Source organism: Cervus canadensis, chromosome 3 (assembly GCF_019320065.1).
Source record: "Cervus canadensis isolate Bull #8, Minnesota chromosome 3, ASM1932006v1, whole genome shotgun sequence".
In the NCBI taxonomy this organism is placed as follows: Eukaryota; Metazoa; Chordata; class Mammalia; order Artiodactyla; family Cervidae; genus Cervus; species Cervus canadensis.
Genome location: NC_057388.1, coordinates 43,903,726 through 43,930,237, shown reverse-complemented (window position 1 = coordinate 43,930,237; position 26,512 = coordinate 43,903,726). Strand labels below are relative to the sequence as shown.

At 42.1% G+C, this 26,512-nt stretch overlaps 1 protein-coding gene across 1 annotated transcript in view; it reads left to right on the top strand.

Moving 5' to 3' along the window:
* The first annotated feature begins 1,858 nt into the window (after positions 1-1,858).
* Positions 1,859-26,512, top strand: part of PUS7 (pseudouridine synthase 7) — a 52,670-nt gene continuing 28,016 nt past the window's right edge. Inside the window, exons 1-6 of the mRNA XM_043463014.1 lie at positions 1,859-2,096; positions 11,260-11,680; positions 12,555-12,639; positions 12,773-12,874; positions 18,940-19,084; positions 25,275-25,386. Of these exons, the coding sequence (XP_043318949.1) occupies positions 1,970-2,096; positions 11,260-11,680; positions 12,555-12,639; positions 12,773-12,874; positions 18,940-19,084; positions 25,275-25,386 (992 nt within the window). The 5' untranslated portion in view covers positions 1,859-1,969. The remainder of the gene's footprint in view (positions 2,097-11,259; positions 11,681-12,554; positions 12,640-12,772; positions 12,875-18,939; positions 19,085-25,274; positions 25,387-26,512) is intronic.

The window sequence follows — 26,512 nt, the reverse complement described above, 5'->3', positions numbered from 1 at the left end:
CAAGTTATACTTGGATTTTCCACTGGACAGAGAAAAACATCTACTTCTGCTTCATTGACTATGTAAAGCCTTTGACTGTGTGGATCACAGCAAACTGGAAAATTCTCAAAGAGATGGGAATACCAGACCAACTTACCTGTCTCCTGAGAAACCTGTCTGTGGGCCAACAGTTAGAACCAGATATGGAACAACTGACTGGTTCAAAATTGAGAAAGGAGTATGACAAGGCTATACATTGTCACCCTGCTTCATTAACTTACATGTAGAGTGTATCATGTGAAATGCTGGGCTGGATGAACAACAAGCTGGAATCATGATTGCTGGGAGAAATATGAACAACCTAATATGCAGATGATACCACCGTAATGGCAGAAAGTGAAGAGGAACTGAAGAGCCTCTTGATGAGAATGAAAGAGGAGAGTGAAAAAGCTGGCTTGAAACTCAGCATTCAAAAAACAAAGATCATGGCATCTGGTCCCATCACTTCATGGCAAATAGAAGAGAAAGTGGAAGCAGTGACAGATTTTCTTTTCTTGGGCTCCAGAATCACCGCAGACAGTGATTGCAGCCATGAAATTAAAAGACACTTGTTCCTTAGAAAAAAAGCTATGACCAACCTAGACAGCATATTAAAAAGCAGAGACATCACTTCTATGACAGAGGTCCATATAGTCAAAGCTATGGTTTTTCCAGTAGTCATGTACAGATGTGAGACTTGGACCATAAAGAAGGCTGAGCGCCAAAGACACGAGTTAGTGACTGAACAACAACAACCGAACAGAGTCGGTGCCCCTAACCCCTGTATTGTTCAAGGGCCAACTGTATGCAAAAATTAAATTTAGATTGAATTTCTACTGTGTGCGTGTGGTAAAAATATTTGCAGTTTGCTGTCATTGGGACATTAACCTATGAACTAACCACAGTTCAAGAATATGTGATTGTACATGCATTAGGGACAGAAGTACTTAACTGAGATGAATAATATCAGAGGAAGGCAGGATAGAATGCTACCTGTCTGCACGAATTACCTATAATCCGCTAACCAGATTCCCACATGTAAACCCAGGATTTAAAAACAAGTCTACCAAGAAAGCTAAACACCTAAGAATTGATGCTTTTGAACTGTGGTATTGGAGAAGACTCTTGAGAGTCCCTTGGACTGCAAAGAGATCAAACCAGTCCATCCTAAAGGAGATCAGTCCTGAATATTCATTCGAAGGACTGATGCTGAAGCTGAAACTCCAATACTTTGGCCACTTAATGTGAAGAACTGACTCACTGGAAAAGACCCTGATGCTGGGAAAGATTGAAGGCAGGAGGAGAAGGGGAGGACAGAGAATCAGATGGTTGAATGGTACTACTGACTGGATGGACATGAGTTTGAGCAAGCTCTGGGAGTTGGTGATGGACAGGGAAGCCTGGCGTGCTGCAGTCCATGGGGTCGCAAAGAATCGGACACGACTGAGCGATTGAACTGAAATGAAGTGCTACTATGGAAAACTATATGGGGGTTAGTCGAAAAAAAATTTAATTACCATTGTTGTTGTTCAGTCGCTCAGTGGTGTCCGACTCTTTGCGGCCCCGTGGCCCCCATGGACATAACTACCATATGACACTGCAATTTCTCTCTGGGTTTATAACCCCACCAAAGTCCAAGTGCGGCAGCCTGTGAGCTCCTAGAGTGAAAGGACCACAGTGAGGTCCAGCCCCCACAGGTTGCGAGGCCGAAAGATGCGAGCGCTATGCCTCCCCAGGTCCACGAAGCAGAAGCGGGATGAAGTGGGTGAGATTGCCTCCCCGGACCGGTGGGCAGGGCCAAAAGCGGGGCGGGCGGCGGAGGGCAGGCTCCGCCCTCAGGGGAGGAGCCAGCAGGCAGCGGCGCGTCGCTGCGCCGCACGTGTGCGAGCGAGGCGGCTGCGAGTCAGCCTGAGCGCTGCGGGGGCCTCGGCGTCAACCGCGCTCGCTGCCTATGCTGGGCTGCCCTCGCGGTTGGTTCTTCCGAGTGGCCCTTACCTCCGCCTTAATCCTGCGTCCGGAGCAGCGCGCCCGCCTTCTCGCCGCCCGGCCTGCGCCGCGCGCACGCTCTCAGGCCCCGGGTAAGTGTGCGGCCTCCCCTCTGCCGCCTGGGCTCCTCGGCCAACCCTCGGCCCGGCGCCCCTGCCCGAAACCCCGCCTGGAGGGGCAGCATGGACTCGGAAGGCGTCCCGGTCGTGTTCTGAGCACGCCGCGCGCCCACGGCGCCTCCATTACGGATCGTGCCCGCGGGAGCGCGACTGGAGCCCGGCTGGTCTTGCGCCTCGGCAGTGCCGGCCCCGCCCCCCCGCTCTCCGGGCGGGTCCTAGCGGCCGCCGCGCCCTCTCTCCTCTCCTCCCAGCGGCGCTGTAGGCGCGTGGATCCCTGTCCCACTCCTCCCCTTTGCCCCCGAGGGTTCCTAAACTCTTCTTCCTCCCGGAAGAGACAATCCGCCTTTATCCTGAAGCCCTTTACGGCGCTCCCGTGCACCGCTGGGCCCGCCCACGTTCTTTCATCCTCTTATTTATCTCTCATTACTAACAGCGATCTGTGTGCCGGGCAGGCTCTCAGGTGACTGTTTCATACACGTTTCCCAGTGTACGAGCAAACCAGAGTTTTTCTCGGTCAGATTTCAATGAGTGGATGCAGCAGGGGGTTGCTGGGTGTGTTGAAACTAATCCGCAAGGTGTCTTTACCTCCAGCCCTGCATCGAGAGATTTAAAAGTACACTCTCATTGCCTGGGTATTAGGGCTGCCAAGAAATAAGGTTTGGAGAGTTTAGTCTTTCACATATTTAGTTCTGTTGTCAGACCACTTTTTTTTTTCCCAGAAAATATAGGATAACTAAAGGTTGGTTTTTGTTTCAAGTCTCTAATCTGTGAATCGGGCATGCCCCATCACCTGGGGATGCCTTGGCTGTTGAGGGAACTGTCAAAAATCAGACTACTGTACACTCATACTGAAAAGGGACTGCTGGATATGCAGTGATTTTGGTCAGTCATTGGGCAGAGTAGCCAACAGTTCGTGTGTATTAATTTACAACTCCTTTTGAACTTACATTTTGATAGAAACTGGTGCAGTAGAGCGATTAGTAAAACATGGCTTTTGGCCCCAGAAAGGAGAGAGAAATGACATTCCAGCTGGTCCCTTGACTAAGTTTGCTCCTATTTCAGATCCTTTGTTGGCCCTGTTTCGGCTGCTGCCCAGAACACACACCTTTTCATGTCTAGTTCTTGCTTCAAGCCTTTGCTCACATGGCACCTCCTTAGACTTCTCTGAAGAGCACCCCTGTTATTCTCACAGTCCTTACTCGGCTTGATTTGTGGCTTTTACAGATGTGCGTTTCCCGAGATTGTTTTAATTTTTTTCTCTGATATGTGAGCTCAGCGGGGGCAGGAAATTTTCTTTTCCCCAGCGCCTGTAACAGTGCCAGACAAATAGGAGGTGTTCAATAACTGTTTGTGAAATGAACAAATCTAACGGACTTCATTACTTCACATATTAGAGTGTAGTGTGTGTCCTGCCCTAATGAGAGGGCTCCTTATTGTGAGAGCTGGAGGGCTTCTTGGTGGTTTACAGAGGAGGAGGAGAGATGCGTTTTATTTTATTTTTTATTTTTTTTTGAGAGATGCATTTTAAAAGGATAAGTTGTGGAGGCTTTTGTAGTATGGACAAGATTGAGACTAATATTGCTGTTTTTTCGACGTTCATTTTGCAGGAAATAATGTTAACGGACTATCAATGTTGGGTTAAAATTTTGAAAATACTAAACTTGATTTTTATTGTGGATTGTAGAGGAAGCTTATTTGTGAATCTAATTTCTTAATGAAAAACTTAAAAACTGTTGAAATTGTAAAATTTCTAATCCCATTTGGTTCATTTGGAGTGTAAAAGAAATAAAATCTGTTACTTTAGTATTTCCTCTAATGAATTGTGTAGGACTTCGAGTTCATGGGTACGTATCAGTGGATTTCATTTTCTTCCCAGAAGCATCAAGTTTCTGGTCTCTAATAAAGATTGCTTGACATTTGAGATGCTATCTTACTATTACGGATAGTGTATTTGTGCAGCTTTATGTTTTTCGAACATTTTTGAAATTTTAATACCATTTAAAAACTCATAAAGCTAAGCCTTTTACTTCCCATCCCTCCCCGCCCCCCTTTTTTTCCTCCCGTTTTTTAAAGCCAGTCATTTTTTACAGCTTTGCCGTAGAAGACTTGAATATGTATATTTGGATTTTCCTGAATGCGAAGCTCATTTCCTTGGAGCAGTCGAATGGGTGCAGTCAGGGTTGTTCCATCTTTCAGGTTAAATTCTTCTCAGTCTCTTGGATGTTCACATGGTCCTCTCTTATTTGGAAATTATATTTCATTTCAGTCTTCTCGTTTATGTATTTTCTGCTTAAGAAATTGATGCTGATTTTAGTTCTGCCTCTCCTGGTCCAGAAGTTTGCACAGCTGTTCTAGTAAATATGTCCTCAGCTTCTAGGCCCATAGACAGAACTTAACAAAATATATATTAAGTGATTTATAATCACTTGTGCTACATACACCTTAATTATTAATGTCTGTATTAGGGCCATCGGCTAAAACAAATGGAAAGTATAATTTTGTTTAATGAGCTTGTCTTTGCAATTAAATGTAACAAGAAAAAGAGATCAGGCAATTGTCCACAAGTATCAAGAAAAAGACTGCCAAAAAATACTAAAGGCCCGTTTATTTGGTGCTCTTGGCAGTGCTTTGAGGGTCTCTTAAAACTGAAATGTTTGAAGGAGAGAGCCATGCTTAACCATTAGCCCAGAAAAGAACCATAAGAAGCTTTGATTTTTTTCCCAGACTCAGCAGCACAGTTCTGCAGTGGAAAGCATCCATAATAAATATTAATGACCAATAGTTGAATAGCAACAGCTAGATTAGACCTTTGACCATGTCATCATTTTTCTGCTTTACAGAGAAAGGAGCTGAGACTTAAGAGTGGTGGCTCACTTGGTAAATGGCACAACCTAGATCAGACGCCAAGTCACATGCCCAAACTGCCACTCACCAAACAAGAGTTGACATCAGTGGTTGATACTTCAGAGCCACCATCTGCTAATATCCTCATTCCAGGGATGTTAGGTGTAACAATGCTGTCCTAAGCCTTCTAGAATTTCATTCACATAGGGGAAGATGAGGGGATGGAGTGATACCCGTATTTTGGCTTAGGTGACTGGTAATTTGTTGGTAAGATTTTTTGAGGTAAGAGATGCAATTTAAAAGAAGTGCATTTGTGGTGGGAAAAGATGGGATCACTTTAGGGCATGTTGAATTTGATGTTTGACTCCACCTCTTACTAGCTGTGTGAACTAGTGCAAGATACTCTCTGGGCTTCAGTTTTTTAGGGGCTAAGGTGGGAATAATAATGACACATAAGTCACAAGGCTGAAGAGAGGCTTGAAAGAACTCACTGTGCACACGCTATCATTGTTTGGCTGTTGTTCTCACTGCCTTGGACCCTTGAGTGAACAGGGAGTTCGAGATGGGTCTTGGCTGGAAAAGGAGACTGAGAAGGGATCAGAACGGGGGAAGGAACCCGGGGAAGCCAGATGTAAGCAGCAAGTTGAGTAGGAGGGGAAAAGAGCACCTCCAGAGGCAGGAGAAAAGCATGGAGTAGAGGCCAGATGAGCTTCATGCTGGTGGGGTGTTTATTTGACTTGCTTGTGTGTCGTGTTGTGTCGTGTGTGGCGCCTGGAATAACGCCCGGCACAGAGGTGCACGGTGAGTGTTTGTTGAGGTACGAGGAGCGAGTGAATGTTAAAATGAGTCTGGACCTCCCTTCCGAGGGCCTCCGTTGCTTGGCAGTGGTTACAATAGGGGGTTTTGTGAATGTGCTGGTAGGAGGTGCACTGCCTGAGGACCCCTGTTCTCTTTGTGAATGGCACACAGGAGTTGGAGGGATGGCAAGACAGCCTGGAGGGTTGTCATGAGAAGAAGTCCACTCACCTGGCCTTGTGTTCTCCGGCCAGGAGCACAGGTGGAGGCAGCAGAATTGGTCCTCAGTTGAGGTTTAGCAGGGATCTTGCAGCAGGACTAGTGAGCAAGAGTGCTGAGCGTTGGTTAGGAGTTTGGAGTTGTTGAGCTTTGGAGTACTTGAAGAAATGAAGGTGGAAGAGGTGGTATCTGGGAACTGGAGGTCTTGGTGTGTTTGAAGAACAGGTGGTCGGAGAGAGGGAGCAGTAGAGCTGGAAAGAGTGGTGGTTTGATGACAGTAGAACAATTAGTGTATCTTTTTATACCTTGAACTTTGATAGTAAAACATTTCAGACATACACAGTAGGCAGAATGACGTGATGACATCCCCATGTTCCCATCACCCAGTTTCAACAATTATCAACTCATGGCCAGTCTTGTTTTAAATCTGTACCCCACTCCACTTGCATTCACCACTGGTAAATTATTTTGAAACAAAGTCCAGACTTCATATCTTTTCAACCATAAAGATTTCAGTCTGTATCTCTAAAACATAGAGCTTCTATTTTTAAGTGTAACCACAGTGATATTGCTGAAGTTGAAGCTCCAATACTTTGACCACCTGATGCGAAGAATTGACTTCTTAGAAAAGACCCTGATGCTGGGAAAGATTGAAGGCAGGAGGAGAAGGGGATGACAGAGGACAAGATGATTGGATGGCATCACCAACTCGATGGACATGAGTTTGAGCAAGCGCCGGGAGTTGGTGATGGACAGGGAAGCCTGGCATGCTGCAGTCCACGGGGTTGCAAAGAGTTGGACACGACTGAGCGACTGAGTTGAATAGTGATATTGCACCTTAAAAGTTGACCATACTATCTTAATGTCATCAACTGTCCCCACTATTTCAGTACCCCTGATTGTCTCATAAATACATTTTTAACAGTTGGCTTGTTAAACCTGGATTCAAAGAAAGATCCAGGTTTATCTATTTGTACATTCCTCTTTCCTCCTTTTCCTGTTGCTTTTCATTAGTTGAGGGACTGTCTTAATCCTTGTTAAGCTTTCCACATTCAGGCTTCTGCTGATCGCTTCCCCGTGGTGGTGGTGAACGTAACATCTTCTGTCTCTTTATGCCATCTAGACTAGTAGACATGGTTTCAGTCAGTAAGAACTTCATAGACAACAGCATGTCCTTTCAGGGGCCTGCAGCGTCTGGTTTTCTCTTTTTTGTGATGTTAGTGGCCGTTGATGTCATCGCCCAGGACCAGTATTTCATGAGGGAATTGCTACTTAGTGTGTCTTTGATCTCGGTAGATGGCGAAGAGCTTCAGCACCTGTTTCAAGACGTCTCAAAAATATCCACTGATGCTTATTATACTTCTCTGGATTCTCTGGCAGGTATTAGAGAATTAATATCCTCAGAGAGTCTGCACACCTCTTGAAGGAGGACAAGAGACTAGCATTTATTTAGTTCCTACTGTGGCTAGCCACTCTGTCATCTCATTTCATTTTCACAACAGTCCTATGAAGCACATATTATTCGTGTTTTTCAGCTGAAGAACAGGGGCTAGGAGAGGGTATTTACTCTGACCAGTTACACAGCTGGAAGGTGGGGCGGGAAAGCCTGGTGTTGGGGTGCCTATATGGATAGTGCACACGAAGGGAGGTAAAATGGGAAGACGTGGACTTAATAGAGAGGAGGGCATGGAATTTGGGCCTCAAGGTCTTCAGATGAGTCTTAAAGGACAGGTGGTGGTGGTGGTGGTGGCAGTGTTGAGCTGGTCGGTCGTGTCGGACTCTGCAATGCCCAGGATTGCAGCACACCAGGCTCCCCATCCTTCAGTCTCTCCTGGAGCTGGCTCAGTTTCATGTCCATCCTGTCAGGTGAGACTAGGTTGATCTGAGAATACAGATATGGAGGACCTCCTACTGGAGAGAGTTCTGTGAGCAGTCAGGCTGGGATTGGCACCTGTGGGGGCTGGGCCTGAGTTAGCGGCGTGTGTGGAGGACTGGAAATCAACACAGCGGATGATGGACGGTGCCGAAGCAGAATGGGGAAGAGGAAGTAACTGGTGTTTCTGTCAAGGCTCGTGGCCCTCAGGTTGCTGAGAAAGAGCGTGATGAGTTCTCTGCATTCTGGGAAGGAGGTAGACGTGCAGCTCACCATAAAGCCTGAGCCCTCCCTGAAGAGAGCAGGGTGCAGGACTCGGAAGGGTATCAGGACCTCCTGGTAGATCCTGTCATGCCAGCTGGGGACTTGGGGTGGGGGTGGGGGCTGTTTTCTTCTAGAGATGTCTGTGTCTCTTTTAGCTGGCAGGCTACTTGAGGGGAGTGAATTGGGACAAGTGGGTGGCCCAGATGTCACCGGGTTGTAGGCGACTGAGAACTCGCCTAGGCTGTGGCTGATCATCTCAGGCTTAATTTCCACTTGGTTGAAGGTCTTGCCATTGTAGATGCCCACCATGCAGCCCACCACCCCAGGCAGGATAATCACATGGCGCAGGTGTGTCTTCACACCTGGGGCGTCTCGGTGGCCGCGCCTTCTTCTTGGCTTCCTGCAGGTGCTTCTGCAGCCGTGCTGCTCGCTCCGGAGGCCACTGTTCCGGGCCAGCAGCTCACAAGCCGTGCTCAGTTCCTGGTCGAGGTCCACACCGCCTCTGGGGAGCCGTTGTGGGTTTGGGGGGAAGACTGTGTGACACAGTGTGATAAGTGACTCAGGGTGTCCGCCAGGTGCCAGCAGCTTTGCTGGACTGTACATGCGCTTGTCCCCTCCCCACCCCCAGGCCCCCGCGCCTCTTTCTGGGGTCCCCGTGTCAGGAAGAGTTCCCCTACCCGCTCAAGTCCCCAGGATGGAAAACCTGAGTCATCCTATAGTATTTCCTCTTTCCTCCCACATTGGTCACCCAGTCCTGTCCGCACCCCCTCCTAAATGTTCCTGAACCCACCTCCACCTTCTGTTACCCTTGCCTCAGCCTTTGATCAAGCTGATTTCTTTCCTCGGTTGTTGTCTTACCTAATCTTCCAGCCTAACCCCATCTTTCTCTTTGAAAAGATGCTGAGAAATATCTCTGACTCATGAATCAGATGGCAGTTTGGTTTTTCAGATGTAATTCCCTCCATTCAGCCTGCTGTGGCTTCAGCCAGCTCCCAGCTTTAACTCCAGGCTCCCTGCTTGTACGCTTTACTCTTGGTGATGCAGGGCCAGCCTGGTGGGGTTCCTCCAGCTCCTATGCATGCCGCGCCACCTTCCTCCCCCCTTTTCCACAGCCTCTCTCTTACGCAGTCCCCAAAGCTTAGCTCTTGTGTTCACTTCTGGTCTTTGATTAGGAATGGGTCTTCTCAGACACCCTCACCACCAGATCCCCATGGTCCTCTGTGTGTTGCCATGTCTCCAAGTAAGCCCCAGGCCCTGGCCCTCACTGGTGTACAAGCTCTGAGGGCAGTTTTGTTGAAATAAAATGAGAATGAAATAGCACCAACATCACATAAGTCAGTGTTCTCTTTTGCTAAACCTTGCTTAGAACACGTAAAAAATAAGTGCTTTCTTACTTGAATTAAGAGATAATTTTATGAATTGTATAACTAGTTGCAGTCCACTTCTGTTCCTGTTTCTTGGTTTCTTCCATTTTCTTAATTTTTTTTTTTTGTCTTTCAAACAAAATTATTTTTACTCACATTTTTCTCTACCTTTCCCACCCTTTTTTTGTAGCCGTCATGATCCTTTTTTCCTTTTCTTTCCATTCTTGATTTTTGACAATGAGGCAAGATCAAACATGGTTTCTTAAAATTTAGTTCACCATTATTGCTCTGCCGTAGATGCTTCTATAGATGGGATTCTGGTTAACTAGGAGAACTAGGATGTTCTGCTCATTTATGTTCTTTATGTTTACTGAGTTTGTATGTTACTTTAAGCATCTCCGTATATAATTAATACAAGGCTTCCCAGGTGGCTCAGTGGTAAAGGAGCCACTCTGCAATGCGGAGACACGGGTTCGAACCCAGAGTCGGAAAGGTCCCCCGGAGAAGCAAACGGCAGCCCCCTCCAGTATTCTTGCCTAGGAAGTCCCATGGAAGGAACCTGGCGGGCCGCAGTCTATGGGGTTGCAAAAGAGCCAGACATGACTTAGCAACTAAATAGCAATAGAATTACAGTAAGAAAAAGCCTTATCCCTGTTTCACCTAGAGCATCAAATAAAATCAAATTAGACAGGCACTTGCAGTCTTAGATATTAATAAATGTGTGCTCTTCATGCAAAGTATATACGGCTTCCTAGACTTCTGCTCAGTAATTTGTGTACTAGCTTTAAATGATCTGTATTTTTTTAATTGTGGCAAAGTACACACAACATCATTCTGACCATTTTTAAGTATATAGTTCAGTAGTGTTAAGTTCATACACGTTGTGCAGTCAATATGTAAAGCTCTTTTTTTATCTTGCAAAACTGAAACTCTGTACTTAAAGAACTCTTTATTCTCCTTGCTTTTTTTTTAAGTCCATTTTTTATTTTTTGGCTGTGCTGAGTCTTCATTGTGTGTGGGCTTCTCTAGTTGTATACCCAGGCTCTAAAGTGCTTAGGCTCAGTAGCTGAGGCTCAGGCTTAGTTGTCCCGAGACATATGGGATTTAGTTCCCAACCAGTGATCGGACCCACATCCCCTGCATTGGAAGGCTCTGGACCACTAGGGAAATCTCATTCTCCTTGCTTTAAAAAGAAGAAAGAAAAAAAAATGACATGGTATGAGTATGTGTTCATGTCAGTGAATATATGTATACACGTTTATCTTAATCAGTTTTTTGAAAAGATAGCAAGATCCATGAAGCAAAAGTTAGGTGATACAACTGCGGTATTCAGTGAAAACAAGTCTTCCTGCTGTCCCCAGCCACCTCTACCCTCTCCTCGAAGTAACTGCCTTTTCCAGTTTCTTTGAACATTGTTTTTACATTTTGTTCAGCTTATGTACCTTAATGTCATTGTTCTTAATTTTCTTTAATGTGAAAGCACTGAGATGAGCATCCTTACAGCTAAAACTTGAAACACTTTAATTAACTTCTTAGGATAATCACTTAAAGAAGTATTTTTGGGTCAAAAGGCATACATATTTTAAAGGCTTTTGATATCAAATTCCCTGCAGAAGTGTTGTACCATTTTTTCTATGCCACTAAAAGCATATTTGGAATAATTATTTTAATAATTGATCCTTAAGACCTTAGGAACAAAGTTAACTGTGCCTCTGTTTGCTGAAACCCAATTCTGTATAGAAGTGATTTTTACCACCTGCTCTCTTCCTTCTAAAAGGTTCTCTTAAATGTTTTCTTGGATACTTGAAAATGGAGATGACAGAAATGGCTAGTGTGTCATTGAAACGGGCGTCCGTTGCCATCGAAGATAATGACAGTGTGGCCTCAGCTGAGGAGGCCAAGAGACAGAAGGTCTCAGAATGCTGCCCAAACACAGGTCAAGATGGGCTAGAGAACAGCTCTCTACCCAGCAGCGAAAAGGTGCCTGGGCCTCCCGAAACTGCTGGACAGGGTAAAAAGAACTCTGAAGTTCCGTCAGAGGAAGAGGAGGAGGAAGATGGCCTCTCAGAGGAGGGTGAGGAGGAGGAGGAAGTGGAGAGCTTTGCAGACATGATGAAGCATGGGCTGTCGGAGCTGGATGTGGGCATCACCAAGTTCGTAAGCTCTCACCAGGGATTCTCAGGAATCTTAAAAGAAAGGTTCGTTTTGTTTTCGTATCAAGTTATTTTTGTTTTATTAACTCTTTACTTTAAAAAGAAATCAGTCTATTCTTCCATTTAGCATTCTATCCGCAAGGATTTTTCACACCAGTGGTCAGTCAGGAATAGGATGAAGGAAAGCTGCCCAAATGAGTAAATGAAACTATTTGAATATAAAATGAGTAAAAAATAGCAGTTTCCCTGTGGCATGCTTTGTTAGTATGTGAATGGGTATTTCCTTAAAATAAATTACTTTCAATGGTAATTAAATGGTTTTGAGTTTTCCCTTGAATTGGTCTTAAAATCTTAAACTCTTTTACCTGAATGGGCCACATTGATAGAAGAAAGAAGGTGGTCTTTGTAGCCAGGTGGATCTGGATGTAAATGTAGTTCAGCTACTTGATAGTTACTTAACTCCTCTGAGCCTCAGAATCCCTGTCTGAAAAATGGGTCATGCTACCTGGGAATAGTTAATAGGACTTTAAATAATGTATGTAAAGTATTTAGCATAAAGGTAAGCTTCAGGGTGGCCCAAGGTAGATACACTGGCTTCCAATTTAATTAAATTTGCTGTGTTTCATGATTCACTTTAGAATGACCTATATAACCATAGGGCAACATTAATAAGCTTTGATCTAGGCATTTTTCTGGAAGAATATTCTAGAAGCTCAGAAGGTCTTTTCTGTACCTGGTACCAGGCCAAGGTGTGGATTAGACTTCATCATGAAACCAGAAAAAATAACTACATGACTCTGCACTGAAAGTTTTTATTTTTAATACCTGTTTTGCACAATAATAAGGCTTACTGTTGACAAACTTTCTCCTAAAATTAATAGGCAGCAAAATGTTAATGCTCTGATTTTCTTTTCCTCAGATACTCTGACTTCGTTGTTCATGAAATAGGAAGAGATGGACGAATCAGCCATTTGAGTGACTTGTCTGTCCCAGTAGATGAAGAGGTAGGAACAGCTCTCTAGCAAAAGTCACCTTCTGTATAAAAATAATATTTCCTGGAGATCATAGAAATACAGAGCTTTGACAGCCTCAAATTCTGTGTGTGACTCACTGGGAGTTCTCATGGTTATTTTAAAGGATCCTTCAGAAGATGTATTTACAGTTTTAACAGCTGAAGAAAAGCAGCGTTTAGAAGAGCTCCAGCTTTTTAAAAATAAGGAAACCAGTGTTGCCATTGAGGTAAGTAGTGCAAAAACATGTGAAAAGTTTTTTTTAAGGTTTTCATTGCGTCTTTTTGGGTGGATGTTTAATAAGTGTCTTCTGGAAGAATTACAGTAGTTAACAAAAGGATGGACTTGCCCTATTTGATCTAAAAGAGCACTGTGTTAAAAAATATTTTTTATCAGTGACAGGTAACAAGTATTCAGATAAACTATGGCCAAAAGAAAAAAAAAAGTTATATTTTTGCTTTAAAAAAATTTTTTTTACATGACCACAAATGGACAAAAAAATCTGCTATTTGGAATTGCAGAGTGACCATTGTATCACACAGTGTCTGCTGCAAAGAACTGTCACAGCCTGACAGTGTGGTCCTGACAGGGAGGCCATGGCCCCAGCTCCAAAGGCCTCCTGGTCTCCAATGGGGCACTGGAAGGGAGGGGAATTGGGGGAAGGAGGTAAGGGAGTGTTGTTTTGCTTATCTTGAGACTACTTCTGTTCTTTCAAAAAAGGGCTCAGCTACTAAATAGAACAGTAAATGCCTTTTTAAAAGCTGTTTGTTATGGAAGTTTTACTCTTCTCAGTTAGTGCTGTCGCTGGTGGCTCAACAGTAAAGAATCTGCTTGCAATGCAGGAGACATGGGTTCAGTCCTTGGCTTGGGAAGATCCCCTGGAGAAGGAAATGGAAATGGTAACCCACTCCAGTATTCTTGCCTGGAGATTTCCATGGACAGAGGAGCCTGGTGGGCTACAGTGCACAAGGTCACCAGAGTTGGACATGACTTAACAACTAAACTACCACCACCATGGTCCTGTCCAGTGAAATTGTGATGCGAGACTTGTTTTCAATATCAAATCTTCAAAAAATGGAAAAACAAACAGGCAAATAATTTTGATGATATATTTTATTTGCCCTACTATTATCAAAATATTTTAATATGTAATCAGTATTTTCAGAATTACTAACGACATGTTTTATTTTCTTTTTTTCCTACTAAGTCTTCAGAATCCTGTGTCACTTTATACTGGTAGCACATCTCATTTCAGACTTGCCATGTGTCAAGTGCTCAGTTGCCATGTACGGCTGGTGGTTACCATAAGGGACACAGCAGCTCTAGGTGATCTCTGTAGCAAAGAAAATACATTACAAGATTCTAAGAATCTTGTAGCACAAGACTTTTAGAATTGTAAGTTTGTGTTAAATTCATCTTGTACTATATTTTGATGACTTGCTGGATTTTGGGTTGTCTGAAATTGCCACTTCCATTGCTCCCAGGTAAAAAGAGTTTACTGTAACTTCTCAGAATTTTGGGGGATTCCTCCATGGCTCAGACAGTAGAGAGTCTGCCTGCAACATGGAAGACCTGAGTTCGATCCCTGGGTTGGGAAGATCCCCTGGAGAAGAAAATGGCAACCCACTCTAGTATTTTTGCCTGGAAAATCCCATGGACGGAGGAGCCTGGCAGGCAAAGTCCATAGGGTCGCAAAGAGTCGGACACGACTGAGTGATGTCACTTTCACTTTTTTCACTTTCAGAATTTATTATTTGCCTCCAACCCTCATCTCCTCTTCTCCCCACCAAAATTTCTCAGAAGTATGTACTATTAAAATTGTAGAGATCTTTAATGACTGAATTTACTCATAGACAAAATAGTCAACAATGCCAAGAAGGAAATTCCCAAGAATTGATTTTGAGAGCACTCTAGGAGGATGGTCCAGGCAGTGTAGTAATATATTATCTCTATAATATGCTTTTTCCTACAGAGATGGCAAGATTTATTATCACCTTAAAAATTATAGTTATGCCATCTACTGAAAGATTTTACCTTAAAGAGCATGAACCGTGGGTAGGTGTGTCCTCATCTGAATTTTTGAGATCTGAATATGTATTCACTCATACATACAAACTGTGGTTCCATCTCATTGCTTCCAGTGAATTCTAGATCTAGATTCAGTTTTGTTTTTTTTTTTTTTCTGTGTCACTCAACTTGTTCCCCCATCAGGTATCGAACCTGCAGAGTCCTAACCACCGGACCACCAGGGATTCCCCTAGACTCACTTTTCGATATGAAAAATCTCTTATCTATATTATAATGTATTTTTCCTTTACATACATATTCATTTATATTTTTTATTTTGCTAGAATATTCTTAGGTTTAGCTAGTAGTGGTTATATTACATCTTATTAGCTTGCAGGTTACAGTCCATCAGTGGGTCATGAAATTAGTGTACTGTATCTTAACCAACATTTTTTTTTTTCATTGCAGTGTTGTGTTATTTTCTGGTGTGCAGCAAAGTGATTCAGTTTATATATATATATATATTTTTTTTTTTAATATTTATTTATTTATTTACTTATTTTTTATTTTTGGTTGCTCTGGGTCTTCATTACTGTGCATGGGCTTCCTCTAGTTGTGGCGAGCGAGAGTTACTCTCTAATTGCGGTGCATGGGCTTCTCACTGCAGGGGCTTCTCTTGTTGCAGAGCACAGGTTCTAGAGCACAGGCTCCATGGCTTAATTGCTTCAGGGCATGTGGGATCTTCCTGGACCCGGGATTGAACCAGTGTCCCCTGCATTGGCAGGCGGCTTCTTAACCACTGGACCACCAAGGAAGCCCATATTTTTTTTTTTTTTTTTTTTTTTCTTTTTTCATATTCCTTCTCATTAGGTTTGTTTGTTTCTGTGTGTTTTTGGCCTCACTGTGGCCTTTGGGATCTTAGTTTCCCCATCCAGGGATTGAACCCATGCCTACTGCAGTGGGAGCATGGAGTCCTCACCATTGGACGCCAGGGAATTCCCTCCATTAGGGTTTATTTTAAGATATTGAATATGTTAGTTCCCTGTGCTATACAGTAGGACCTTGTTTTTTATGTTTTTGTATATAGTAGTTTGTATCTGTTAATGACAAACTCCTAATTTATTCCTCTCCCACCCTCTTTCTCCTTTGGTTACCTTTAGTTTGTTCTCTGTGTCTGTCAGTATGTTTCTGTTTTGTAAATAAGTTCATTTGTACCATATTTTAGACTCCACATGTAAGGTATATCCTGTTTTATTTGTCTTTCTCTTTCTGACTTACTTCGTTTAGGATACGTATGTCTAGGTCCATCCATGTTGCCGCTGATGGCATTATTTCCTTCTTTATGGCTGAGTAGTATTACATTGTATAAATACCTCATCTTTATCCATTCATCTGTCAATATATAGGTTGTTTTCATGTCTTGGCTATTATAAATAGTGCTGCCATGAACATGTATCTTTTCAAATTATAGTTTTGTCCAAATATATGTCCAGGAGTGGGATGGCTGGTTCATATGGTAATTCTATTTTTAGTTTCTTGAGGAACCTTCAGATTATTCTACATAGTGCCTGCACCATTCACATTCCCACCAACCGTTTAAGAGAGTTTCCTTTTCTCCACACCCTTTGCAGCATTTATTTGTACACTTTTTAATGATGACCATTCTGAATGGTGTGAGGTGGTACCTCATTGTAGTTTTGTTTTGCATTTATCTGATAATTAGCGGTGTTGAGCATCTTTTCACATGTCTGTTATCTTCTTTGGAGAAATAGCCATTTGGATCTTCTGCCCAATTTTTGATTGGGTTTTTTGTTTGTTTGTTTTTGTATTGAGCTGTATGAGCTGTTTATATTTTGGAAGTGAGTCTGTTGTCAGTCACATCATTTGCAAATGTTTTCTTACAGTTGGTAGATTGTCTTCATTTTTGTTGATGGTTTTCTTTGCTGTTCAAAAGCTTGTAAGTTTGATTAGGTTCCATTTGTTTAGTTTTGCTTTTGTTTGTTTTCTGTACCTACTTTGGTAAGAGTTTATATCATGAATGGATGTTAAATTTTATCAAATACTTCTTATGCTTCTATTGAGATGATCATATGGTTTTGTCTTTTGTTGATGTATCACATTAATTTTCTTTTTTTTGGCCGTAGCATGTGGGATCTTAGTTTCCCTACCAGAGATCAAAACTGTGCCCCCTGCGGTGAAAGCAGAGTCTTAACCACTGGACTGCCAGGGAAAGTCCCTCACATTGATTGATTTGCATGTGTTGAGCCATCCTTGTGACCCTGGGATGAATCCAACTGGATTATAGTATATAGTCTTTTTTATGTGTTGTTAGATTCGGCTTGCTAATATTTTGTTAAAATTTTTTACATCAAAGATAATATTTTTCTTTATAATGAGTGTCTTTGTCTGGTTTTGGTATGGGATGATGACTTCTTAAAATGACTTTGGGACGGTTCCCTCCTCTTAAGAGTTTGAGAAGGATCAGTGTAAGTTTCTCTTTGTATGCTTGATGGAATTCCCCAGTGAAGCCATCTGGTCTTGGACCTTTGTTTGCAGGGAGTATTTTTTATTACAGATTCTGTTTCATTTCTAGTGCTCCATCTGTTCAAATTATCTGTTTCTTCCTGATTCAGTTTTGGTGGACTGTATGTTCTTGAAACTCATCCATTTCTTCTAGATTGGTGGAGAAACTTTATTGGCATATAGTTGTTCACAGTATTCTCTTATGGATTTCTGTATTTCTGTGTTATTGGTTGTTATTTCTCCTCTTTCATTTCTTATTTTATTTGTAACGCCTGGCCAGAGATTTGTCGATTTTTGTTTACCTCTTCAGAGAAACTGTTCTTGCTAACCAACATTTTTATAATGTAATGAAATAGGAAATAACAGTGTATTGCACATTATAAGGGTTAAGTACTGTTCTGTACATTTTTTTAGATTTTTAATAAGGTGCATACACATGTTAATATATTGGAGAAGGAAATGGCAGCACACTCCAGTATTCTTGCCTGGAGAATCCCATGGACAGAGGAACCTAGCAGGCTACAGTCCATGGGGTCGCAAGAGTCAGACACGACTTAGCAACTAACCCATCATATATTAATATATATTGCTGGATACTGAATCCAGGTATGAAATGTATTTCTCAGTGTAAGATACATTCAGAAATTGAAAAACAGTTGTATAACTAGTAAGTTTACATTTTCTTGATGTAGATTTTTCTCTTTTAGTAAACAAATATACTGAATTGTCGTTATAAAGTTCCTCAGTATAGGGCAGGGTTCAATAGACACAGGAGTAGATTAGATTGCATTATTCAGGGAATTGAGTTTCTGATATCCCCAAACACACAGCTCACCTGCTTTTCCATCTGTGAGCCCTGAGGTGTTCATTGTTTAGCTGAGTCCCTGAAAGAGAGCGTCTGTGATGGGTGACTATGGAATTGGATGGCCTGGAATTCACATCTGGCTCTGCTCCCCTCCAAATATATAATCTTAACTTCTCTCAGCCTCACTTTCCTCATCTCTAAATAAATGTGCTGGTGGCTTGATAGGAAACTGATGGAGATTAAATAAGACCGTGATTATAAAATAATAGGTAACAGTACCTGGCAGCTGGACAGACTCAATAAATGGATTTTTAGGATTTGCAATTTGTAAAGGTCTAAAAGATTTCTGATATAAAAGGCACCTAAATATCCTTCAACAGATGAATGGGTAAGTAAGATGTAGTACATACATATGCTGGGATCCTACTTAGCCATAAAAAAGAATGAAATAATATTCAACATGGAGGGATCTACTAAGGGAAGTAAGACAGAGAAAGATAAATACTATGTGATACCACTTACATGTAGTCTAAAATATGATACAAATGAATTATTTGCAAAACAGAAACAGACTCACAGATAGAACAAATTTAAGGTTACCAAAGGAGAAAGGGGTGAGGGACTAATAAATTAGGAATTTGGGATTAACTGATACAAACTAGTATATGTATAGTAAACAATAAAGACCTACCATATACCACAGGGAGCTATCTATGTTTAATATCTTGTAATTATATATGTATAATTGAATCACTTTCCTCTACACCTGAAACATTGTAAATCAACTATACTTCAATAAAAAAATAATTAAAGAAAAAAAAAGACTTCTGAAATTGTGCCCTTCTACTTTGGTTACTTTATATCATTATTAAGATAAGTAGTGTTTTTACTAATTCTTTAGTATTATTTCCTTTATTTAATGTTTGTTAAATTAGTATCATTATCTGTGTTTTTAATAGGTTATTGAGGACACCAAAGAGAAAAGAACCATCATCCATCAAGCGATTAAATCTCTGTTTCCAGGATTAGAGACAAAAACAGAAGACAGAGAGGGGAAGAAATATATAGTAGCCTATCATGCCGCTGGAAAAAAGGCTCTGGCAAGTAAGTGGGCTTGTGACCTGGCGTTTCTTCTGCCTCCTCATTCTCCCTGCCTGTTCACACTCATGGGTCATTTTGCAGTTGTTCAGAGAAGGATATTGACCATATCATTCCTTCAAAGAAGGTGAACAGTCTTTCAGATGCTAGAGCAATCCTGCATCTGAAATCACAGTCACAATCACACAGTCGTGTGTCTGGTAAAGGGGGCAGTAGGTCTTACATGTGAGTACGGATTTACTGTAATGACAGTGGTGCCAGAGAGAGAGTCTTATGTAATTTAATACGTTCCCTGAAGAGCAGGGCAGGCCGAGTGGTAATTCAGAAGAAGAAGAAGGTAATTCATTCTGTCCTCTTAATGGAGGTAAGAAAGCTTTCAGATGAACAGGAACTGCTTGTCACCTCTCCCAGTGACATATACTGCAAAGTCCCTGTATTAACAGTGCCGCTGCTTTCCACCCGTGAGTACCTTGTTGACTACACATAAAAAACATGGAATATATAGAAAACCACCCCTTCACCCAAGCCCATGTTTCACTGAGTAGCATTCGTCTGAAGTGGGTGTGTTGTCTGTGAATCCTGTTTCTTTATGTTCTGTGTTCTACAGCCATGAAAATAACTATTTGCATATAACCTTAAGAAATATTGGATGATAATTTTTCTTCTTTTATCTGTCAGATCAGTAGATAAAATTTTTATGAAAACTACAAAAGGAAAAATTGTTTGCTCACCTCCTCCCCTACCATTGATGATGCCTGTTAGTGAAGAGTTACTTCTAGATATATTTGTTTTAGTAAAACTCCACAATTGTTATACAACAGAAGACTGTTCAAACAATCAGTGCTTTGTCAGTATTCTCTTGGGATAATGCTGTGAGTGGATGAAGCCTTAATTGTCTATAACTGTGGTTCTAGTGAAAGGAGAGGATGTGAGAAAAATGGGAGCAGAAATAAGAGTTAGCGGTGCCTGAGAAAATCATGTCGTCGAGTCAGTAGCTCTGGATAGTGATATAGAAGTGAGAATCCTTGAGCAGTGGGGAGGAGAAAGTGGCAGTTGGAGGTCACTTCTCAGCAGATAACCAGAAAGGGCAGTGAGAGGATGTGTTCTGGGACTGCTTGAGGGCATGAGTTGTTAATCACTTCTCAGTTCAGAGGCTCATGGCTTGAGTGCCATATGTTTCTTTGATGTCTGAGTGACAGTATAAAATGTCACCTTGACAGCTGTTCCGCAGCCAGGGTTGTCCAGGAGAACTAAGCCCAGTGGGGAGTGACATGAGTGACTGTGTTTTTTCCATTCTCCCACAAGCGGCATGTAGCTGGTAACTTACCTAGCAGTGGAGGAGAGAAGGTGAATTCCTACATAGATGATTTGCTGCATTCAGTCTTAATTCTCTCCAGGAACCCAGGTTGAGAAGGGCTGCTGCGGAGATGTTCCTTGGAGAGAGGCAGTCCTCATCGGTCAGCCACCTTTTTGCAAAGGCAGGAGGAAGCGGCAGGGTCTTGTTCTGACAACTGTGGTCCTGAGGAAGCAGATTGGAAAAGGAGAAGCATGTGTTTCTCAGACTGGTTGCTTCTTGGAAATGGTTGCTCCTCCTTGGAGGCAGCCAAGTTTTGTTATCTTGGTATTTGCAGGCCACAGTGGCCGGCAGTTTGCCCCTCAAGTGAATGGTGCCGGATCTCTGGTGTTCTGTGTTTATCTGCCTTTTCTGTGCTTATGCCACGCCATACCTTCCCTTTTTTTGCCCCCCCCCCCAAATAAAAAATTTCCTTAAGGTTTTCCAAATGAGGTACTGAGCTGTGTGAGATGAACCACCCCTTTCCCTTCTCATGTCTTCAATAAAATATTAATTTCTCACTAAAAAAGAAGCATGAGGGCAGATCCAGTTGAATCAGTGTGTGGACGAAGATCTGGCCCTTTTGGGCTTGAGGGGCTGTGGCGTTTATTCAGAGATGGACGAGAGGCTTGCTCTCTGCGTGTTCTCTGCCACCTCCTCAGAGGCCCGACTGGCACCGGAGAGCCCGTGAGCATCTCCAGGCCTGGCCCCACCCGCGAGCTGGGGGCCACCTCAAGTAAGCAACTCTGGGAACGTAGGGAGAGCTGGTGTCTGGAGACGGCAGTTCTTGCCTATACAGACAGAACCCAGAAACAGTGACAGCTCGTCCTCCTAGGGCACCTCGCCTGGCATTTGAACAGATTAGCTTTTAAAGCCTCATTGCAAAGCTAAGTTGGAATGTTTTGAGCTCCCTTACTACCAAACCCTGACGTAAGTTGTTATTGGTGGGTCATGCACCATGTAGCAGGTTTGCAACATTCTTAACCTCAGATAGAGCCACACAGCCTAAAATACAGGTGTGATAGACTCTAAATCATGATGGCCAAACACAAATTATTGATACCAGCTCTTTTAACCCTAATGTTATTTGGTGTGTTAATCCAACCTGATAGACAGGGCACATTGATTTATCTACCAAAGCATACTTATGGTATTTTTCTGAAAATACTGTATAATTATCATAGACTGTGTACTCAGGTAAATTAACTTATATTTTGAGATAAACAGTGTACATCTCCAAAAAACTTTTTAAAGACTTAAGTTAAAAAAAATTTTTTTTTCACCATGTACTATGTAGAGATAATCCATTTTGTGTGAAATTAATGGTTTCCAGGGGGCGTACCTGTATCTAGGAATCTGCAGAGACTAAGGAGGAAGAGCCAGACATAAAAAGTTCATTTTCTGGGAGACACTGGTGTTACAGAATCCATAGGAAGAGGGGATTTCAGTGATGGAGTGGTTGGCCATGGAAAATATTACAGACAGGTCCAACAAGATGAGAACTCTGAAACACGTCCACCAATTTTTAGGATCTTGGGGATCATTGGTGTCTTTTCCAGAGCAGTTTTAGTGGAGTGATTGGAAACCAGTTCACACAGTAGGTTAGGATGGAAGATAATAAATCCACCATAAAGAGAAGGACAAAGAAAAGGAAAATGCTTAAGGAGAGGGAGACATAGGTTTGACTAGAATGAAAGAGCCCTGAGCATACTGATATATTGAAGGGGAAGAGCTGATGGAGAGGGAGCTGGGTGATGGTGGCTGGAGCAGGACCCCAGAGTAAGCTGCAGGGTGGGTGTGTGGGGGTGCAGCAGGGGAAATTGTCTTGAATGAGAAGGAAAGAATGTTCTGCATGCTACCCATCCTGTCGTCTTTCTTGAGCTACAAATGTTTTTCCTTCTTTATTCATGTGGATCTCTGCTCAATACATGAATCTTCCTGAATGTAGTTTTCTTTTTTTATCTGGATTCTGTTTCTCCTCTCCCTGGGGCTGCAGTATCAGACCATCAGAAGGTTGCTTCCTAGCCTGAGAATTCGTTGCTTTCGCATTTTAAATCAGCGTGTCTCAAAAATGTGTGAAAGTTATTTTAAATTCACTTAAACTGCTATCTAACATTCCAAGGATTTGGAGTTTTATAAAGTCAAACAAATCGCCCAAAGGAAGTTGAGACTCACTGATTTTCCATTATTCAAAACATTTCCAGTTAATCAATACATAGGCTTATTAACAGTTTGTGTACTGAGTGCACTTGGAAAAAGAATCCTTGTATGTTATTTACAGAGGAGATAATTGAATGCATGCTCACTGCTTGGATTTGCTAATAAGATGCATGTTTGTGAGCCAGACTCATATCGGTTGTCATGGTTTCTCGTAAGGTGTAATAGCACTTAGTGTTTTAGTCTTGTGGTTTCATTTGTTTCTTGTCACTAAATGTACCAAATGGGTAGTTAGAGGAAAATGTAGCTTACACTTCATCAGCTTTTATCACAAATATTTCTTTAACTTTTTATTATGGACATTTTCAAACATGCAGACAAGTAAAGGAAGTAGTATATTGAGCCCCTGGGTACCCATCAACCATCTTCAGTATTATTAACATTTTGTTGTTGAATCTGTTCCTCACACTTTTTTTCCCTTGTTGAGGTATTTTTAAAGAAAATCGTATGTAATACTTCATTCCACACGTAAATACTTCAGCATGTATCTGATAGAAAAGGACTAAAGCCCTAAACCATTATCACCTCCCGACAAAATCAGTAATAATTTCTTAATATCTCATACCCAGTGCACGTTCACTTTTTCTCTAATTGTCTCAGAAATGCCTTTTGCATACAGAGGACCCATTTAAATCATGATACAGACAAGGTCAGAACATTGCATTTGACGGATGTCTCTTCAACCTCTTTTTAAATCTATTGGTTTGAAAAGTGTTTTCCATAATTTTTGCATTTTTTTAAAATAAAAAAATCAGTGCAGGAAATTCATGAACACAGAAAAGCACAATACAAAACAGTCATCACTTGCAGCCTCAACAACCAAAAGATAATTACGAATAGTGTTCTGGTACACGTCCTCCCATGTTTAAGAAAACAGATCTCTGGATGGGGAGGCATTTTGCATCCAGTCTTACACCTTTTGCTATGTCCTGTGGGCACAGACTGCAGCTTTGAGGATCAATGAACAGGCCACTGTGAGGGCATTGAGACAGGGAGGCTTGAACCTGTCGGTGAGTTTTCTGCTTGTTCACTGTTTGCCTCTGCGACATTCCATTGTTAATGTCTAAATCGCTGTCAACCCACCACATAACCACCAGATGCTGTAGGAGTTCCTTGGTAGCAGCTTCCCATGCGACCATTTGCATGTTCACTTCTAAAGCACTTTAATGTTATTATAAATTAAATACTGCTCTCTTGTGCTCTTTATGCTGTGCATTTGGACAGAGGTCAGAACTGCAGCAGGTAAGAGCGGTTGGCGTTTCATGTAGGTAAAATGAAATGCCAATGATTTCTGTCACAAGTACTAAGTATAGACAACTTTGCTTAAATGGAGGGAGATGGAAGGAAAACCAAAAATAGTATCCCTGTTCACAATTTCCTGAGGATGAGTTGTAAGGAATTCACACCAAGAACCAAAGAAATACTTGCAGTGCTTTTTCTGTAATACTTTAAGCATACATGCTGTGGCAGTTTTCCAAATGACTTATTGGTCAGGTTGTTCTATGCATTGTAGCTTACATAACTAACCTGTCAAGCAGTGGTTTTTGCCTTGGCAAAGGCAGGTGTATAAGTAACTTTAGTACCAGAAGTTTCTAGTGTCTCTAAAGATGAAGAATTCATGAGTTCATGATAAAGGGTTATTTTAGGCACAGAGAAAAAGGAACATTTCTAAAAGACAAAGACTTTTCTAGGGATTGTGTAAAATATCTTTTCACAGTCTGTTTCTTTCAACGAGTTACAGAAATGAAGTGAGTTAAATGCATTGTCAATAGCAGCTGCATCTCTGTGTCACATGAGACTCATGGACATTCTTGTACAACATCTGGGAAGTGCAATTGTGGCTTACACATTTTTCCCAAAGTGTTGGTTTTTCAGAACACCTTTCAGCAATGAAGTCTAAATCTTAATGTTGTTTGAATAGATGTTTCTAGTAGCATAATTTAAATGTTTAAAAGAACAGCTATAAAGTCAGATTCTCCAAAGTCTTGAAATGTTTGTCAGTTTCTGAAAAGTTGAGCAGTTGAAGTAGCAATGGCTCAGACTTTTAATTTTTAAAGTCTCCTCTTGCCTGAAGATTGACAATTAGGTATTGAATGCCAGCTGCTCTCTCTGTCTGGAGACCTTTGTAAATGACCTAGTGTTACCTAAACTTCTGTGACAGAAGTGGCCTTTGGAAAGTCTCACCATGTCACCGAGCCGGCTTTTTGTGGGAACACCTAACTGGCAAGACAAGCAAGGTTTATGGGTTCCTCCATGACTGCTGGCGCCCCCTGGTCTGCTTACGTTCTGGAGAGCCCGTTGATCCCCTTTCAGACATCTATTTATCAACTAAACCAGAGGCCGGATGGTTGAACTCCTCTGTGTTTCTCTGTGTGAAGATTGCTCATTAGGTTTAATCACTTGTCATATGACCTGTACTTCTCGCTTTTGATTTCAAATAGAGACAGATAAGTATGCAGTCAGAGAATTTAATAATGCCTGTGGTCCACACAGCTATAACCACTTAACCTGTGTTTCTTGTCAGTCTGGATCTGATTTCTCACTCAAGGATTCTCTAGCAAAAATGATCTTGTAGAGTTTCATAAGGAAAAACTCAGCTAACGTTTATTATGGTGTACATAACATTTAACTTTTTTTTTTTTTAAGATCCAAGGAAACATTCTTGGCCAAAATCTAGGGGAAGTTACTGTCACTTTGTACTGTACAAGGAAAACAAAGACACCATGGATGCTATTAATCTGTTGTCCAAATATTTAAGGTTAGTATCTTGTTCTTGTGCCTATGAAAATCAAAACACGGAAACATTTTTTCTTCTTTCCATGCTGATGAAAAGGGAATGGGAAAATAGGCAAACAGGTAGCAAATGTACCTCCCAGTTACAGGCTTTTTTATTGTTTTGGCTGTGCCTTGTGGGATCCTAGTTTGCCAACCATGGTTTGAAACTGGGCCACAGGAGTGAAAGTCCTGAGTCCTAACCACTGGACTGCCAGGGAATTCCCAGTTTTAGTTTTTGTAGACAATAGTTGAATTAATTTTTTTTACCCTCCTTGCATATGGTCAGTGATTCAAAATGACAATTCTCTAAGTAAATAGTTACATATAGTAGAGAGTTACTAGTCCATCTGGCTACAGTAAAAATTAACTGGACTTCCCTGCTGATCCAGTGGTTAAGAATCCGCCTGCCATTGTAGGGGACGCAGGTTTGATCCCTGGTCCAGGAAGATCCCACATACCACAGAGCAACTAAGCCCCTGCACCTCAGCCTCAACTACTGAGCCTGTGCTCTAGAGCCCAGGAGCTGCAACTCCTGAGCCCGAGTGCTGCTGCTACTGAAGCCCAGCTCCCTAGAGCCCCTGCTCTGCGGTAAGAGAAGCCACCGCAGGCAGAAGCCTCCCCCCCACCGCTAGAAAGTAGCCCCTGCTCGCAGCAACTAGAGAGTGCACACTTGCAGCAGTGAAGACCCAGCCCAACCAAAAATAAATATTTAGGGGGAAAAAAAGAAAAGATAACTGTCTCCCCTGAAAACTCGTAACTTTGATGTGGTTGCAGGGGTCTGCTGCTAAATCTGAATTCTGAACTCCTAGAGATCAATTGGATTGGAAACCTGAGACCAGTCAGATTTTCTCATAGGAATGCAAACATAATAGAATTTGGGTCTCTGAGGATGGGCCAGGTTGCCGTTTTATTTTCAGAAATGGATTCAGGTACCAGAGCAAATCTGTACACAATGGAAATGTACTTTCTGATATGCATTTAACCTGGTTTAAACATAGTCCATACTGTATTAGTTTGCTCTGACTGCCTTAACAAGATACTGCGAAGTGAGTAGCTTCAATAACAGCCATTCGTTTTCCTAAGCTGTGATGGTTAGATGCCCCAAGCTG